Source organism: Myotis lucifugus, unplaced genomic scaffold (assembly GCF_000147115.1).
Source record: "Myotis lucifugus unplaced genomic scaffold, Myoluc2.0 scaffold_45, whole genome shotgun sequence".
Classification (NCBI taxonomy): Eukaryota; Metazoa; Chordata; class Mammalia; order Chiroptera; family Vespertilionidae; genus Myotis; species Myotis lucifugus.
In genome coordinates this window covers 252,951-271,783 of record NW_005871093.1, presented here as the reverse complement: position 1 = coordinate 271,783, position 18,833 = coordinate 252,951, and the positions used below count along the sequence as shown (strand labels likewise).

The window sequence follows — 18,833 nt, the reverse complement described above, 5'->3', positions numbered from 1 at the left end:
ACACCCCCTACTGGGAATAGGGCCCACAACCTGGGCACATGTCCTGACTGGGAATCCAACCTTGACTTCCTGGTTTATAGGTCGACATTCAGCCACTGCCCCACACCGACCAGGCTGAAAAATCCTTCTAAAGTCGAGTGGTTCCAGTTTCCTGAGATAATGCCTACCCAATGACACTGTTGTGAGAATATATGATGTAATGCATGAAGCATTTGCTCACACATAATCTGGAGCATGCTAGGTGCTCTACACATGTTAGCTGTACTCGACACTATTATTTACCCCCACGAGAATGTAAGCCCCAGGAGAGCAGGGACCCCTTGGGTCCTGTTCACGGCTGTGTCCTGAGCACCGGGATTGGTGCTCGGCACACCTTGAATTGAACTGAATAGTCGAAAGCGTCCTGCCCCTTCCAGGCTCCCAGGGCAGTGTCCTCGAGGGCAGAATGAAGGAGTCATTAAGAACCCGTGCAGTCGTGCAACCGTACAACGGCTCTTGCACCCCTCTCCTTCTGGGGTCTGAAAGCCGGGCTGATGTCCAGACCCCAGAATCACCCCAAAAGCGCTTTTGGGACGCGAGCCTGGGACCTGGGCCCGCCTCCGAGGCCACCCAGAGGCTCCGCCCCCGACCTCTGGAGGTCCCCGGCCCTGATTGGCTGGGCTGCAGGCTCCTCTCCGGATGTGACCGCCGCCGCCGCCGCCATTGCGCGGCGCTGTAACCCTTGAAGGGTGCTCCTGCGGTGAGTGCCTTGACTTCTTGCCCTTGCTTCTCGCTCTCCTATCCCGGGAGCCCGGCGGGTCCGGGATTCCCTTCCGTGCCGGTGCGGGCGCCGGCATGTGGCTGTGGGAGACACAGGGGGGCCTCCTGGGCCCCTTCTCCTTCCTGCTGCTGCTGTTCCTGCTGGTGACGCGCAGCCCCTGCAATGCCTGCCTCTTCACCGGCATCCTCTACCTCCTGCTGCGCCTCTTCAGCTTCGAGCCTCTGCCCGCGCGCCGGGCCCTGCAGGTGCTGCAGCCCCGCGACCGCGTCTCCGCCATCGCCCACCGCGGCGGCTGCCACGACGCCCCCGAGAACACGCTGGCGGCCATTCGGCAGGTGAGACCCCAGCCGCCTCGCGCGCCTCCTGGGAGCTGGGACTGCTTCCTGCGTGTCTTTTCCGAAGGTTCCCTCGTCTTCTCACGATTGCCTTCCTTCCCATAACCCCATTCGTCCGCCGGGAAGACATTGAAGTGGCCCTCGATCCCTTTGACGTCTGGCAAGCCTCCCGACTTCAAGTATTTATAGAACCCAGCGAGTACGCTCATGTTTGCCAGGTGCCAGGCGCTGAGCATGCAGTCATGGACAAGACAGAAAGCCACCTGGCTTTTACAGAAGTTGCATTGGAGTCCAGGAGACAGGCCTTAAACACGTAAATACATACATGAGAGTCTTTAAGAGAGCGAAAATGCAATGGAGAAATAGGGTAATGGGATAAAGAATGACTGTTAAGACGTCCGCAGATGTAAGCTCTTTAGGTCAAGAATCAATAGATTAGGTCACTTTATGGCCTTTGTATTCTGCTTGGAACATTCTTCCCCTGGATCTTCATATGGTTGACTTCCTTTTATCTATTATGGTCTCAACTCAAATGTCATTTTCTTTTTTTTTTCTTTTTTTTTAATATTTTTCATTGATTTCAGAGCTAGTGGGAAAACAGTCTGACAGTTCTTCAAAAGGTGAAACATAGAGTTACCGTATGATCCAGCAATTCCACTCCTAGGTATATACCCAAAAGAATTGAAACGTAAAAATTTGGATACGAATATTCGTAGTGTTATTCATAATAGTCAAAAAGTGGAAACAACAAAAGTGGTCCATCAGTTGAGGAATGGATAAATTGAATATGAAAAGAATCCGTAAGAGTAGCTGTTGGTTGCCTTGAGTGTTTATATTAGAAAATGACACTTGACATTAATATTGTTGATGTTTTTGTTAAGGCAGCTAAGAATGGAGCCACAGGCGTGGAGCTGGACATTGAGTTTACCTCTGATGGGGTTCCCGTCTTAATGCACGATAACACAGTGGATAGGACGACAGATGGCACTGGTCGAATATGTGATTTGACATTTGAACAAATTAGGAAGCTTAATCCTGCAGCAAATCACAGATTAAGGTAAGTTGTTGATTGTCTCTTAAACATATCTTCAGCTTTTGTTGGAGATGACAGACACTGGCATCTCCAAGCACATTTTCTGCTCCAGGAGAGTTGTTGGGTTGTGTTTTATGTTGAACTGTCTACAGGTTTCCTAAGTAATTAGCAGGTGCCAGGAACAGCAGAAATGGATGTTTTTAATCTTTTCCCACTGAGGCCAAATTTGGCCTCGGAATTATTCTTAAGACAATACTCTGTCTTAGTCACTAACATGACAATTGCGTTGTACTGTCATATAAATTATATATATACAGGGTGTTCCCCAAAAATGTATACACACTTTAACAGCTGATAGCTCAGTTTTGAAAAATGAAATGTATTTAATAAACACTGCCTTTGTAATTATTCAAAGCATGTGTATATATTTTTGGGGGACGCCCTATATATATGTATATCAAAACTAGTCCTATACGATGTTCTCCAAGAAAAGGGCTCTACGATCAAGTAAAATCAAACACTGTACTCTAGTTGTTCCTCCTGGGAAATAGTCCATGTCAGTCCATTCTTACCTTTAATTTAGTGTTTCTCAAATGTTTATGACCATAGAACCCACACTCTTCCTACCATTAACAACTATAAACACCTTGGGATTGGTATGCTGGGAAATAAGATACTTTGGAATGTGGTTATTTAAGTCCTTCTCCTCTTGTAATACTGAAAACTGTGCTTACTGTTATTATGTCGTATCAGTTCTCTGGACAATGATGAGTACTACTTGAATACTGAGTATTCCACCCTATGGTTAAGTTAAATTCCTCCCGAAAAGATGATTTAGACTGAATTTTCCTAGAATCGGAAAGAAATTCAAAGTCAGCCAAAGGAAATCATGTTTTAGTCTAGAAAGAATATTGTAATACTTGCAAGTTCTAAATCCAGTGGATACAGCGTCCGCCTGTGGACTGAAGGGTCCCGGGTTCGATTCCGGCCAAGGGTGCATGTGTTTAGGGCCCATGTTGTAGGAAAACTACTTATTTTCTCTATAATTACCCAATGTGATGTCATCCTGTGTGTCATTTTATTCAATGCCTATTTCTCACTCCAAGGAATAGGCACTGAATAGAATGGCTGGCAGAATTGCCTGTACTATTTCCTTTATCTTTATCTTTTTTTTTTTAAAAGCCAAGATCTTACAATTGAAATAATATAATTGAACTAGCATAAGTTAAATCATGTGATGTGAAACTTCATTATGTGAGAAAAGCTAATTTCTTAATATCTTGCACTTAACTTTCCTTTTTTTTAATCAGAAAATTTTGTATTAGAACATTATTTTAAACAGTTGTACTTAAATGAACAACATCAATGATGAGAAAGAATCATAGATTTATGTAATCCTAGGAATCTTTCCTGTAAAGGTTCTGTTAGGGCAATTACAATCTTTTTTTTTTTTTTTTAATATATTTTATTGAGTTTTTACAGAGAGGAAGGGAGAGGGATAGAGAGCCAGAAACATCAATGAGAGAAACATCGATCAGCTGCCTCCCGCACACCCCCCTGCTAGGGATGTGCCCGCAACCAAGGTACATGCCCTCAACAGGAATCGAACCTGGGACCCTACAGTTCGCAGGCCAACGCTCTGTGCCCTGAGCCAAACCGGTTAGGGCAAGGGCAATTACAATCTTAAAATTAAGTCTCTGAGTTTCCAAAGGTGGCATATATTCTGCCCTTTGTTGAGTAGAATTTCTACTTATATTGCTAATTCAGTGGAAATCCAGTGATTTCCTAAAAATTAAATGATTTTTTTTATTTTTATTTATTTATTTTTTTTGTTAAATATATTTTATTGATTTTTTACAGAGAGGAAGGGAGAGGGATAGAGAGTTAGAAACATCGATGAGAGAGAAACATCGACCAGCTGCCTCCTGCACATCTCCTACTGGGGATGTGCCCGCAACCAACGTACATGCCCTTGACCGGAATCGAACCCGGGACCTTTCAGTCCGCAGGCCGACGCTCTATCCGCTGAGCCAAACCGGTTTCGGCAAATTAAATGATTTTTGTTGTTGTTTCTGTTCTTTGGTCAGGAATATCTGTACTTTGGTTCAAGTCCGTATAGTAAATTACCCTTGAACTTTAGTGTAGTTAAGAAAGGAAGTTGGGGAAAACATTCTTTCCTTTTGTTTGGGAGACATTGTTTAAATGTCTGTTCCACTAAACTTGTGCTTGTTGTTTTTCCTGCAATGTACTATGCTTTTTCCCTCTCTGACAGGAATGATTTCCCTAATGAAAAAATCCCTACCCTGAGAGAAGGAGTTGTAGAATCCCTAAACCAAAACCTCACAATCTTCTTTGATGTCAAGGGCCATGCAAATAAGGTAAAATTTATACCATAGACTTTGCTTTTTAAAAAAGACATCTTTAATTAATGATTTTCAAAACTACATATTTTGTTATTTATTCTTAAATTATTTTTATAAATTATATTTGCTTAATGGACGTGTACAATGCAAAAATCCACATCTGTAAGGAAAACTGTAAATCACAGAACCTTTTTTTAACCTTTGATGGAACCTTTTAACAGCTGATATTCTACAAGTAGCATAACATAGAAGAGTCAGGTATTTCCAATTTGCATAAAGCATTTGCCAGAGATACGAAATAAATAGTAAGGAGGCACTTTTTAAACAGGAGTTGGACACAACCAGTTTCGTCTGGCTACTAAAGGTCTTAGATCAGTGGTTCTCAACCTTCCTAATGCCGCGACTCTTTAGTACAGTTCCTCATGTTGTGGTGACCCCCAACCATAAAATTATTTTCGTTGCTACCTCATAACTGTAATTTTGCTACTGTTATGAATCATAATGTAAATATCTGATATGCAGGATGTATTTTCATTGTTACAAATTGAACAAAAACAATATGTAATTATATATGTGTTTTCCGATGGTCTTAGGCGACCTCTGTGAAAGGGTCATTCTACCTCCAAAGGGGTCGTGACCCACAGGTTGAGAACCGCTGGACAACTATGGATGAAATTTAAAGCTTCTGATAGCTAATAGGATATTTTTTTGCACAGATTTAGCCCTTCTGTATGATTTCTATCTCTTATGTATAGTTTTGTTATTCTATGATTTGAATAGTTACTGGTATACTTGTGTCAGAAAATTACTATAATACTTTCAAATATGTATGACATTCCTATGTAAAATTTTGCTTATATTTTAGAACATACACTTTTACTCATGAAAACATATTGCAATGGAAAATAAATGGGAAAATGTAGTTCAGATAACATTTGTTCTTTTGTAATCAGCTTCTCAAGTACAAATACTTTTTCCACATTTGGGTAACTTGTGTATTTACCCCTAGCTTGTAATAGTTAGAATCAGTAATGGCCATCTACTGGTTTAGAATTCTGATGATGCCAAGTTTTAAAATTAATCCCAGGATACAATTGAAACCAGTTGTTAAAATCTGAAATATAAGCCACAGTATATATTCTAACTTTAGTATAGTAAATTCGTATTTTTTAAACATACATATTTTTATTGATTTCAGAGAGGGAGAAAGAGATAGAAACATTAATGATGAGAGAGAATCATTGACCAGCTGCCTCCTGCATGCCCCCTACTGGGGATCGAGCCCACAACCCGGGCATGTGCCCTTGACTGGAACCGAACCTGGGACCCTTCAGTCTGCATGCCAATGCTCTCTCCACTGAGCCATACCAGCTAGGGCTAGTAAACTCTTTTTGAAGAAAAAAGAGAATGGTGCTCTGGTTAATTTATTATTCTTCTAAATTGATAGTTCTAGGTTTTTCAGTTGGTCTGCATCGGAATTACCAGGAATGCCTATAAAAACTATGGGTTTCTGGGCCATACCAACTAGAGAAGAAATTCTGAAAATGTCTAGGGATCAAGGAACATGTATTTTTAATGAGCACTTCAGGTTTTATTGATAATAAGGCCCATATTTGGGAACCCTGATAGGTCCTACATTTCACCCATGGTGTACTGACCTTCATACTTATTCTCTTAGAACAGCGGTTCTCAACCTGTGAGTCTCGACCCCTTTGGGGGTCGAACGACCCTTTCACAGGGGTCGCCTAAGACCATTGGAAAACACATATATAATTACATATTATTTTTGTGATTAATCAGTATGCTCTAATTATGTTCAATTTGTAACAATGAAATTGGGGGTCACCGAAACATGAGAAACTGTATTAAAGGGTCGAGGCATTAGGAAGGTTGAGAACCACTGTCTTAGAATAAGAGGGAGGTGGGCAGAGGGAGAAGACAATTTTTTTTTTAAATCCAGCTATTTAAGCTTTCTGGTTGGGTGCTCAAAAGGTGGTTTGGGCAAGCCTGGGTAGAACATAGTCGTCCAATTCATCAAAATGTCATATAAAGGAACAGATGTTGGCAGCAAATTGGTGACAGTAGAGCACAGGAACCAAGATTATGGACTTAGTACAGTGTAACCTCAACCTTGATAAGTTTCAATTTCCTCATGGGTAAAATGGGAATCATAAAAGAAACTACCACATAGGGTTGTTGTGAGAATTAAGTAAATAATGTAGATGAAGAGTTACACACAGTGCAGTGCATGTGATAATTCAAACAGCGGGAAAATAACTTCGGCTCTGTAGCTCACGCTCTGTTTCATTAGTGAAGGGGAAGCATAACACGAATAATTTCTATGTTCTTTTTTTCTTTTTTGGAATCCATTTTGTTGCCTTTATTTGGTTATAGGTATGTGTGACTTTCCAAAAATTAGCAGTATTTCAAAAATTATGATGTAGCAGCATTAAATTCAATGGCCAAGTCTATTAATTCACTAGAGGTTACAAAATGTCAATATTTTAATTCTATAATTCCTTCTTCATTTATTAGCTGGGCTACAAAAAGAAATTTTTGCTCACCTTGGGGAGAGTTGGGAGATTTCCAGCTCTCCCCAAATCCTCCCTTGTTCCTACCTTCATGTTCATGGTGGATGACGTCTCCTCTCAGTCCTCTGGACTGAAAAACCTACCCTTTTGTAGTTTCCAGGCTGGTGGCTTATACTTCAGCTCGGAAAAGCACAGGGTGATAGAGTTTTGGGTATAAAAGGACTTTTCCTAGTGGCTAAACTAAGGTATAGGGAAAATATTTTTAAATTTTGTTTCTAGCCTCCACTGGCCTACAGTTTGCCATACTTTCCAAAAATATGACAAAAGAGGTGAGCCTGTTAGCAAGACAATAAAGTAGCTGTATTCCAATTTCTTCAGATGCTGCAGATGTGAGTTTAAAATATATCCCAATAGATAGTGGGATCTACTAATACTCCTTTCAATGTCCCTACATATTAGTAAACCTCTGATTTATTTGATAGGGTTGTACTTTTTTTTTAAATATATTTTATTGATTTTTTACAGAGAGGAAGGGAGAGAGATAGAGAGTCAGAAACATCGATGAGAGAGAAACATCGATCAGCTGCCTCCTGCACATCTCCTACTGGGGATGTGCCCGCAACCCAGGTACATGCCCTTGACCGGAACCGAACCTGGGACCTTTCAGTCTGCAGGCCGATGCTCTATCCACTGAGCCAAACCGGTTTCGGCTGATAGGGTTGTACTTAATATGTAATAGTTATTGCCTAAGACTATTACATTTTAATAGATTTTAAATACATGAATTGCTTCTGTTTTACAGGCTATTGATGCTCTAAAGAAAATATATATGGAGTTTCCTCAACTATACAATACTAGTATGGTCTGCTCTTTCTTGCCAGAAGTTATCTATAAGGTAAAATTTAGTATATTTGTTGTACATAATATTATATTAGTTGGTGGTGATAATAGCAATGGGCCAAATAACTGTAAGACAGATGCCTGTTAAATTGAACTGAATCAGTTAAGAAACTCCTCTTTTAAGTTAACCAGAGAAATTCAGGAAGGGGAATGTATTCATATCCCATTTAAAAATACCATGATTCCGGCCAGGCTGGTGTGGCTCAGTGGGTGAGTGTCAACCTATGAACCAGGAGGTCATGGTTCAATTCTCAGTCAGGGTACATGCCCTGGTTGTGGGCTCGATCCCCAGTAGGAGGTATGCAGGAGGCAGCCGATCTTTGATTCTCTTTCATCACTGATGTTTCTATCTCTCCTCCCTCTTCTCTCTGAAATCAATAAAAAATATATTAAAAATCCCGTGATTCCTTTTTAGCTCCTTTTTTTTAATGTTTATAGGTTCATTCAGATTACTTTGGAAAACGTTCTCAGAACAGAAAGAATTGTGTAGCTCTACATCTCACTGAGTAACAGCAAAATATACCTTTTAAAAAATAGCTTTTAATTTCAGAGAATTTAAAATACGCATAAAAGTAGATGGTAGTACAATGAGTCCCTCTAACCACGATCCGGCTTGTTTCATCCATATCCCACTGCTTGTTTCATCTGTACCCTCCTTGTTTTCCCCAGTGTTATTTTGAAATGTATCTGACATCATATCATTTCATCCATTAAAATTGCATTAAGTATCTTTTTTTTTTTTAAATCCTCACCTGAGGATATGTTAGAGAGAGGAAATGAGAGAGAGAGAGAGAGAGAGAGAGAATCATAGATCTGTTGCCTCCCATATGTGCCCTGACTGGGAATCAAAACTGTAACCTTAAGGTGTACAGGACAACATTCTAACCAACTGAGCCACCTGGCCAAGGCACATTAAGTATCTTTAAAAAGCAATTCCTTTAAAAACATACAGCCACAATACCATCATCTAAAATCGTTGATAATAAGTCTATAAGATCAAATATGCACTCAGTGTATACATTTTCATTTGTCTCAGAAATAGCACAATTTTTTTTTTTTTTACAAATTGCTAATATGAATTAGGACCCAAATAAAGACTATCTGTCATAATTTTAAATCTTAAACTAGTAAATTCTTCCTCTCCCCCACCGCATCCCCTGACCTTGTGATGTATTTATTGAAGAAACCAGGTTGTTTTGTAGAGTTTACCCAAGTCTGGATTTTGCTAATTATGCCATAACAAAGTTCAACACTTTCTTCTCCTCTGTATATTTCCTGTAAATTGGTGATGAGAGCTAAAGGCTTGATCAAATTAGGTTCAGTTGTTCTTGGCAAGATAATTTCATAGGTTAGTTATTTTTCCATCAAAGGGCATATAATGGCTGGCTGACTCTTGTTAGCAGCTGCTATTGATGCCAATGGTCAGCTCTCTCACTTTATTAGGGGTTGCAAAATGTTAATATTTTAATTCTATAATTTCTTCATGTATTAGCTAGAATACTTCTATAAAAAGAAACTAACCTACTATTTAGTTGCCCAATAGGCAAATAAATGCTTAATCTTTCCCTTAATTTGCCAGTTTCCAAAATAATGAGTTGGTTCTGTAGCACTCTTTAACAGTGACCAACAGAGCATACATTTAAAATTTTATAGTAAGAGTGTAGCCAGTCCACATATAAACTGTCAATAAGATGAATAGGTCTCATAGGGCTTTCAAATATTTGGATCAGTGTTTCCCAAACTTACTTGGCCACAGAGGCTTTAAAAATGTATGCTGGCCTGAACTGGTTTGGCTCAGTGGATAGAGCGTCGGCCTGCGGACTGAAGGGTCCCAGGTTCGATTCCGGTCAAGGGCATGTACCTTGGTTGCGGGCACATCCCCAGTGGGGGGTGTGCAGGAGGCAGCTGATCGATGTTTCTCTCTCATCGATGTTTCTAACTATCCCTCTCCCTTCCTCTCTGTAAAAAAAAATCAATAAAATATATTTTTAAAAAAATTAAAAAAAAAAAAGTATGCTACAGGCTTGCCCTGGTGGCTCAGTGGACCTATGAACCAGGAGGTCATGGTTTGATTCCCGGTCAGGGCACATGCCCGGATTCCAGGCTTGATCCCCAGTAGGGGGTGCGCAGGAAGCAGCTGATCAATGATTCTCTTTTATCATTGATGTTTCTATCTAGCTCTTCCTCTCTGAAAGCAATAAAAACATTAAAAAAATTAAAATGTATGCTGTATTTTCCAGAGGAGCATAGAACACAGACTTAAATAATTCCACCCATATCTCCCCATTTCTCCTTTGCCCTCTTCCTATCCCAACCCCCCATTTTTCTTCTTTATTCTCTTCTCAAGTACTTATCCTGCTTCCCCACCCCCACCACTCTTTTCAGCCATTTTCTCTAGAAAGGATCAAAAGCTAACCAGCCTATCTTGAAATGATCTTAGTTCCATCCTCATTGAGTTCTAATTATCTTTGCCCAGAATTTAAGTTGATATCCTGTTGAAATTATTTTCTTGTGACATTATTAAAACTTGACCCCCAGATCATGATTTCTCTTTGAGATTATGATTTTCTCATTTTAAAGATAGGATTGCAGTTTGTTTAGGATTGTAAAGGAATTGTTCTTATTGATACTTATATTAAACTAGAGTTCCAGTGCACGAATTCGTGCATGGGTGGGGTCCCTTGGCCTGGCTGGCAATTGAGGCCTATCGGGGGGCCAGCCGGCTGGGAGGAGGGGCCGCGGGTGGTTGGCTGGCTGGTCCCGCCCCCAGTTGTGTTGGGGGGCCCTATTGGGGGCAGGGCTGGCTGGGGGGGGAGGGGCTGCGGGAGGTTGGGGGCCTATTGGGGCCCGGATCGGGCCAATTGGCAGCTGCAGTGCGCTTCATAGCGATTAGTTGTTCCGGTCGTTCTGGTTGTTCCACCGTTAGGGTCGCTGGGCTTTTATATATATAGATGCTTTACTCTGTCACCTTATTTTCTCAAAGTGTTTATGATAGAGTACTTATTTAGTAGACATGGGGAGAGTGTACTAACTCACTTTTCAGAATGAGAACATTGGCTAAATTTAAATAAGAAGTGAGAGGTATTGGACTTACGATAATTATTATATTTTCCAAAATTCCTTTTCAGATGAGACAAACAGATCGGAATGTAGTAACGGCTTTAACTCACAGACCTTGGAGCCTTAGCCATACGGGAGATGGGAAACCACGCTATGATAACATGTGGAAACTGTCCACATTTGTGGTCTTAGACATTTTACTTGACTGGAGCATGCATAATGTCTTGTGGTACCTGTGTGGAATTTCAGCTTTCCTCGTACAGAAGGATTCTATATCCCCGTAAGTTGGACAGTATTTTATCTTCTAACACATTTCTTGAATGCTCTTCTTGGAAAGGAAGAGTAGCAGTGGACAGCCTGGATAAGTTCCCACCCACAGAGCCCAACGCGCCTTTATTAAGATGGAATGCCACTAGCTTCTTAGGTGGGAAGAGTTCAGGCATACTTTATTATTTCCAAAAACAAGTTGATCAAATATTCTTGGTTTTAAGTGCATTTTATAGAAAAAATAAATTTGTCAAACTGGTGAGAGAGAAATTACATTTCCTTGTGATCGTCTCCTTTGAAAACCAATGTAGGATCCAGGTCAGACAGAACCACAGTGAAGATGTCCTGTGGGTGCCTAACTCATTTCTTCAGTTTTTCCTCCCACTCCCCTCTACATTGTAGGCTCTGCTCCATTGTTTCCAAAACTTCTTGTTCCCTAACGTGCTGGCAATCTGTTTTTTAGCAGTTTTGTAGCTGTGTATTTCAGCCGATTATAATTTAAGTTTCATATTATTTCAGGTTTGTATGCATTTAATTCAATAAATATTTGGTGTATGTCTACAGCAAGCATGTCAAACTCTCGTGGCCAGCTGCGAGTTTGACATGCTTGGTCTACAGTATTGCAAGGTATTAAGAATCTGAAGATACTGTGGTAAAGAAACAAAGCCATGTTCTGTCCTAATGGAGTTTATAGTTAAGTGGAAAAGGAGATAGATGCTAATCAAATAAAAATTCAACAAATTACAGCTAAGATAAATGCTTTGTAGGTGAGAACAGTGTGCATATAAAATTTTACCTAGTCAGGGGAGTTGGGGAAAACAGCTAAAGGGTGAGTAGGAACTGAGGGGAGCGGTGTGGAGATCAAGTCAGGGAGAAACACATGCAAAAATGTTGTGGCAGCAAAGAATCTGGTTGTTTCAAGGAATTAAAAGAAAGTCAATATACTGCAGCACAGGAAAGAAATGGGGAGTATAGTTTAAGATGAGGCCAAAGAGACAGGTGGGACTAAGCTAGGAATGGCTTTTGTTATGACTTATTGGGGAGGGGTGGGATTTTTAGTAAGCCCCTGAAAAGTTTTAAGCCGTGACAGTGTGGAGGAGATTTCCACTGGCTTTTGGGACATTCCCTCTGATTTCAGTGCAGAGGCCAGTTAAGAGGCTTTCTGAGCACTGTGAGTACTCAATGAGTTACCAGACTTAGTGACCAGCATAGATTCCTGGGCCAGCTGGTCATTGTTCTAACAGATTTGTTTTTTCCTCTTTCTCCAGGAACTACTTAAAGAAGTGGTCCGCTAAAGGCATTCAGGTGGTTGGTTGGACTGTTAATACTTTTGATGAAAAAAGTTACTATGAATCCTATCTTGGTTCCAGCTATATCACCGACAGCATGTTGGAAGACTGCCCACCTCACTACTAGACTTTTCCCCCAGGGAGGAAGCCATGGGTACAGAGATTGCCTGCTGGCCTCATGCAGGGATACTGAGAAACCCTTTGTGCTAGCCCAAGCCATGGGGAATCGGGTGGCCCGCAGAAGCAATAGTCGGTAATTGCATTTTAACCTTGGACCAAAGCAAAGCCTGGTGTTGCCACCGTGCTCCATGGAATGCCTGAGTTCAACACCGTTGCTCTTGAAAATCTGGGTCTGCAAAAAAAGGCACAATAGCTCCTGCCCAGACCTCGCTGAGGCACACACCAAGACCCAGTGAGGATAGGCACAGATTGAGCTGTGCAGTGTGGGGGTACAAATGCAAATGCATGGGATACGCATGATCACTCAAATTTGACATTTTAAAATTTGACACACATGTAATTTATTTATTTAAAATATTTGTATTTGGCTACATTATCAATGTACTGTAGTCATCAAACTTGTGACCATACTAATAATAAAATCATTAAAAGGAGCACGAAGGGAAAACTGCTTATCAAGCATCAAATCCTAGGACATAAGGAATTTAGGGAAGCTGCTATCAGCAATCCAGTGACCAGGGGCAACAGCTTCAGTGTGATGCAAATGTCAGGGAAGTCTTGATACCAGCCTGAGGGATTGTTTGTGGTATCTTGAAATAACTATAGACCACTAGGGGGCAGAGTTGCACTCTTTCAGGCTACTCTACAACATGATCGGAGACTATTCAAGGACATCTAGGCTTAACCTCATTTTACGTGAGAAAACTAAAACCTGTGGTTTTTGTTTTTTTTTTACTATTTGCCAGGAACTTTAGTGGTTTTTAACACATTATCTTATGATAATTAAAAATTTTTTTTTTTACTATTTGCCAGGAACTTCAGTGGTTTTTAACACATTATCTTAATTAAATCTCACAAAATTCTTGGTGCAATTGGGATTCAAATCTAGGTTGGTCTGACTCAGAGCTCCTTCTTTTAACCCCCTGCCTGCCTTTATACAGCCCTTGATTCCCAATTCCTTCCCACATGAGCTACTGGAGGGTCTTATTGTGAACTTAAATAGCAATATTTAAAATAAAGTTGAGACTTTAAAAGATTGCAAAGCTTTCTTTCTCCTCTAGGCCCCTCTTCCCCCCACCTAATAGCCCCATCCATAGCCTTGATCACAGGCCTCACAACTTAGTCATGACTTCCCTCCTGAGTCCAGTGGGTCACCAGCCTCACACGTGCAGCGGGCCACCGGTCCACGCAGCCAGGTGGCAATGAGAAGCAAATGGATTTTTGCTATAGTTGGTGTTGGCAGGAGCATGTAGATGGGGTTTGGGATAATTTTCCATTTATAAAATTTTCCTTGAATTTTAAAATTATAAGATAAAGATTTATTCAATAAATGGAGCAGATACCTAAACTGCATGTATTTCTGTGTCACATTATGACAAGTGATGAGAACCACCCAAAATTTCTGTGGCCCGAATTCCTCCTGTGACTTATATTCAGAGATGCACACGGACAGGGAAGGAATGCCTTTAGGGGCAGGAAAGTTAACATTCCTCTTGTGTGAAGACCTTTTGAAAGCCAGTTTACTGTCTTGACTTTTGTCCCAAATCCATTTTGCTCTTGACTGTGCCATACCCAATTAAGGATTTAGAGCCTATGCTAAAGTGGCTTGGGGCTTGAAGAATGGAGAATTTGGATGAAGAAAGATGTTAATAAGTATTACTGTTGCCCGCCCAGTGTGGCTCTGGTTGAGCATTGACCTATGAACCAGGAGCTCAAGGTTTGATACCGGGTCAGGGCACATGCCCGGGTTTCGGGCTTGATCTCCAGTAGGGGGTGTGCAGGAGGCAGCCGATCAATGATTCTCATCGTTGATGTTTCTATCCTCTCCCTCTCTGAAATCTATCTATATATATATATATATAATCTATTAAGTACTTACTTGAAAGGCTTGGTATTGGGTTAAAAACAGGATTTGGGATCAGAGAAAGGTAAATCTGGTTTCCTGATCAGCACCTTGCCAGCTGTATGACCTTGGACTAGTTACTAATTCATCTGTAAAATAAGGGCAGTAGTAGTACCACCTCAGAGGGTGGTTGTGATGAAACGAAAGTGCATGTAAAAGGCTTGTTAATAACATTTACTGACTCTACCATGTGCAAGACACTATTTCAAATGTTTTCGATGTATTTACTTTGCAACAACACCATGAGGTAGTTCCCATAATATGCTAAAGGAAACCAAAGCACAGGGAAATTAAGTAGCTTGTCTACAGTCACACAACAGTAATAGGATAAGGATTCAAGCACAGGTGATAGAATTCCAGAGCCCACATCCTAAAGCCCTGCTTATCATGGCTGGTCCATACCTGTAGCAATGCCTGTATATGTTCAATAAATGTTGAAGGAATGAATTAGAGGATATCAGTGGAAACTTCCTTGAGGAAGCTAGAGATACACATACAGTAAGATGAAAATTTGGGAGTTTAGATAAATGATTCAGATTCAGCAGTATCGAGGGGCCATCCAAAATCCCAATCGATAGCTTTCTTTCTAAGAACATCAATACAGATAAAAATCACATCTGTTCATTGGACTGCACCTCTGCTCTCAGGATTCTGGAGACATAACATCGAAGGGCTACCTCAAAAGGCTTAAAAAATCCACTACTTACTTGATTAAACAGTACTCATTTTCTTATTTGGAGACTGGTGTCTACAATCCTGTTTTGACAAGAATTTCACCAAGACACAAATATTCTATTTTTATTAGATGCAAATTTCTAAATAAAATCACACCTACCACTATCTAAAGTGGAAACAGTGCTTGACCAGAACAGTAAACCACAGCCTTGAGGACAGGAAGGGTGTGAGTCAGTGAACATCCAAACATCCACTCAAACCGTGAGCATGGAGTGACAGTTACGGTTTGGTGAGGTTATTTGATTTATCAAAAATGCTGAAGATCGATGGCTTTGTGTGCTCTATTATTAAACTTTATGCTCAAAATCTATGTGCCAAACGCCAAGTATTAAGAAGAGGCTAGGCACGGTGGATGCTGTCCTTTGAGATATTTATTCAACATCAGCTATGGGGGAACTTGTTAAAAACGCAAATTCTCAGAGCCCATCCCAGAACTGAAACTCTGGGTGGGGCACAGGATTTGTTTTAACAAACCCTCCAGGCAGTTCTGATACATGCACAAATCTGAGAACCACTGAGCTAGAGAAAACCTGAAGTCCTCGATTCTGCCACTGGCTACCTAGGAGACCTGTGCATGCCCAAGTCTTCATCATCTGTCAAATGGAGGTCATGATATTTGCACTAACTGTCTTACAGCCATAATGTTATGAGATTCAAATGATAGAAGTGGGAGTGTTTTTGAAAAATGTCCCTAAGAGTGCAGATAAAATAAGAAAAAAAATGTGGGGATGCTCTAGCGTACTGCTCAGGGTGTGGTCCTCAGACCCATCCCTCCCGGCCTCCCAAATTAGAATCTGCTTTATAACAAGAGCCCTGGCGATGAAGTGGAAAAGGCACCGAGTGGAGAGTAACAGCACACAGTGTAAGGCACTGGTATCAGCTGCAGCTGTGAGCACAGCAGAGGGCCCTCTGCTCCACACTGAGCTCCTCTCAATGGTCTGTCTGGCGGTTGATCAGACATGGAAATGCTATGAAAAGGTTTTGACTTGGACAAGTGAGGGGGGATTCTGTGAGGTGCTACCATACTAGAGACAGTTCCTATGAGTGAGCTGAATTCTTACCACCTGTCCTCAATTCAAAGGTTATAAAAAAATATGCCAGTCTGTGCTATTTTATTTTTTTATATTTATAATTTTTTTTTATTGAATTTTTAGAGACAAAGGGAGAGGATAGAGAGTTAGAAACATCGATCAGCTGCCTCCTGCACACCCCTTACTGGGGATGTGCCTGCAACAAAGGTACATGCCCCTGACTGGAATCGAACCTGGGAACCTTCAGTCCATAGGCCGACGCTCCATCCACTGAGCCAAACCAGTTAGGGCTAGTCTGTGCTATTTTAGCCACTCCTTTTATAATTGAACTTTACACAAAAGCATCTCATAGCCTCCTAAGAAATGAACTGGGCCATTTGCTGAGACCGCTTGAAGGATCAGATCCTGCAGAAATTCAAAAGAGGCTATCCTTTTTTTTTTTTTTAATACTTAAAACTGCCAGCTTTCAAGGGATGGTTGGAAAACATGTTACTTTTATCATTTTGAACTAATTAAAATAAGGGTTGGAAGAGGAGAATGGGAATGTCCCCTGAAGATTTTGATGCGATATTATGAACTCACCTTTTGTATGTTTAATACGTTCCTCCAGTGGCTTTTATGGTCAGGCAAGTTTGGGAAGGACTACTCTAGATCCTAGTTCAGTAGTCCTCAGTCCTGGCTTTCTACCAAAACCATTTGGGGAGCTTTAAAGAAAAAATATGGATGCCTGCTCTAGTTGGTCTAGAGTGGGGCCTGGGCCTGGCTGTTGCCTGACAGCTCCCTGTGTGATTCTGGGGGCAGCCAGCACTGGGAACCCTGATGCCTAAAGAGAGGCTGTGATGGGACGGGGAGAGCTGGCCTCTGTTATGGTCTGAACTGTGTGGACCCAAATTTCCTATGCTGAAGTCTGAACACCCAGTGCCTCAGAATGTAACCATATTTGGAGATCTGGCCTTTACACAGGTGAATAAATTAAAAGGAAGCTATAAAGGTGAGCCCTATTCCATTGCCTGGTGTTCTTATAAGAGGAGAAGATCTGAACACTGAAACGTACACCGGAATCTGCACACATAGAGGAAAAACACTGTGTGAGGACACAGCAAGAATGTGGCCATCCGCAAACCAAAGAGACAGGACTCAGAAGGAAACCAAAACTGTGGATACCAACACTCTGATCTTGGACGTCTAGCCTCCAGAACTGTGAGAAAATAAATCTGTGTTGTTTAAGCCACCCAACCCATGATATTTGGTTACGACGGCCCCAGGAAATTAATACACCCCATCTCAAGACTAAACGTAAAAAGCATCCTCACATCCACATGTGTGTGTGAGACCTGCAGACTCAATCTTTCTATTGTGTTTACATCTCCAGGGAAGCAGGCTTTACACGAATGGGGGCAAGAGATGGAGGTGAATGGAGATAGAAACCTTTAGCATGTAGTGAGTCAGCAAAAATGATGCTTTCAGAGGGAGTTTACCTTTTGACGTAGAAGCCAGAGAAACACAAACAGCATTAAGATGATACAGAGCTGGGAGGGCGGAAATCACTTCAAATACCAATTCCACTGACCCGAGACAAGTTGTATCCCAATTGTCCCATGGGCTTCTCCTGCACAGCATCTATACAATTATAATATTAATTATTAAGTTCCTATCTGAATTAACTTGCTAGGCATCTGAGGGGAGAGACTGTGTCTTAACTTGTTCACTATTTTGTGCACCACTTGGCACGTATTTGTGAAATGAACAAACACTACTAGCACCCAAAAGAAATTAACTCAGTTGATACAGTGAATTAATGAATAACTAAGTGAATGAAAAAGTGAATCCATGATTGAACACTGATTGTATGTTTGTGTTTCAAATGTATCTGAAATGTTTTTTAAATTCAGTTCCAATTAGATTTCATGACAGTGATGAGTCAAGTAATTTGGTAATTGCACCTTTCTGCTGGACCCTTCAGTTTTAAGTACAGTCACAGGTCTTGTGAATTATTTGGCAAATCTGCAAAAAGAATGCTATCTGTATGTGTATGCATATGTACATACACACACACACACATATATATATTTATTCCCCACAGAAACATATACATACATATATATTCCACACATACCACTGGTCTCATGTTTGGTTCAACATAAGACTTTGATGGTCACATATAAAACCTCATAGGTCAGAGTCCTGTCCACACCCACACCCCCGTCCAACCCCAAAGACTCATGTACTTCATATGCAACAGAGTTCATAGATGAGACCCCTGTTCGTATTTTACTTTTGGAATATTTTTAGTTCAAAGTCATGAACAAATGCAGGTCCTACAATTGAGGAGGCATCACACCCCTGACAGAGGACTACATTTTTATTCAGGCTGTACCACTTGTCTGAGCACCACTTTCCAAACCTCTGCCAGGTCTGGGAGGTCTGGGGGGAGAGATTTCTAAGG

The 18,833-nt window shown here is 41.1% G+C and overlaps 1 protein-coding gene across 9 annotated transcripts; it reads left to right on the top strand.

The window, feature by feature from the left end:
* Window positions 1-679: 679 nt before the first annotated feature.
* GDE1 (glycerophosphodiester phosphodiesterase 1) lies at window positions 680-13,159 on the top strand. Of its 9 annotated transcripts, XM_023753428.1 has the most exons (8): window positions 680-739; window positions 972-1,095; window positions 1,222-1,408; window positions 1,977-2,152; window positions 4,401-4,506; window positions 7,825-7,917; window positions 11,051-11,262; window positions 12,518-13,159. In XM_023753428.1, the coding sequence occupies exons 4-8, from the start codon at window positions 2,046-2,048 to the stop codon at window positions 12,663-12,665; spliced, it is 666 nt and encodes a 221-aa protein (XP_023609196.1). In that variant the 5' UTR covers window positions 680-739; window positions 972-1,095; window positions 1,222-1,408; window positions 1,977-2,045; the 3' UTR covers window positions 12,666-13,159. The 9 variants fall into 9 exon arrangements, with proteins under 9 accessions (XP_023609196.1, XP_023609201.1, XP_006088259.1 ...); XM_023753433.1 differs by lacking the exon at window positions 1,222-1,408 and having other exon boundaries at window positions 1,981-2,152; XM_023753429.1 differs by lacking the exon at window positions 680-739 and having other exon boundaries at window positions 961-1,095.
* Window positions 13,160-18,833: the final 5,674 nt, after the last annotated feature.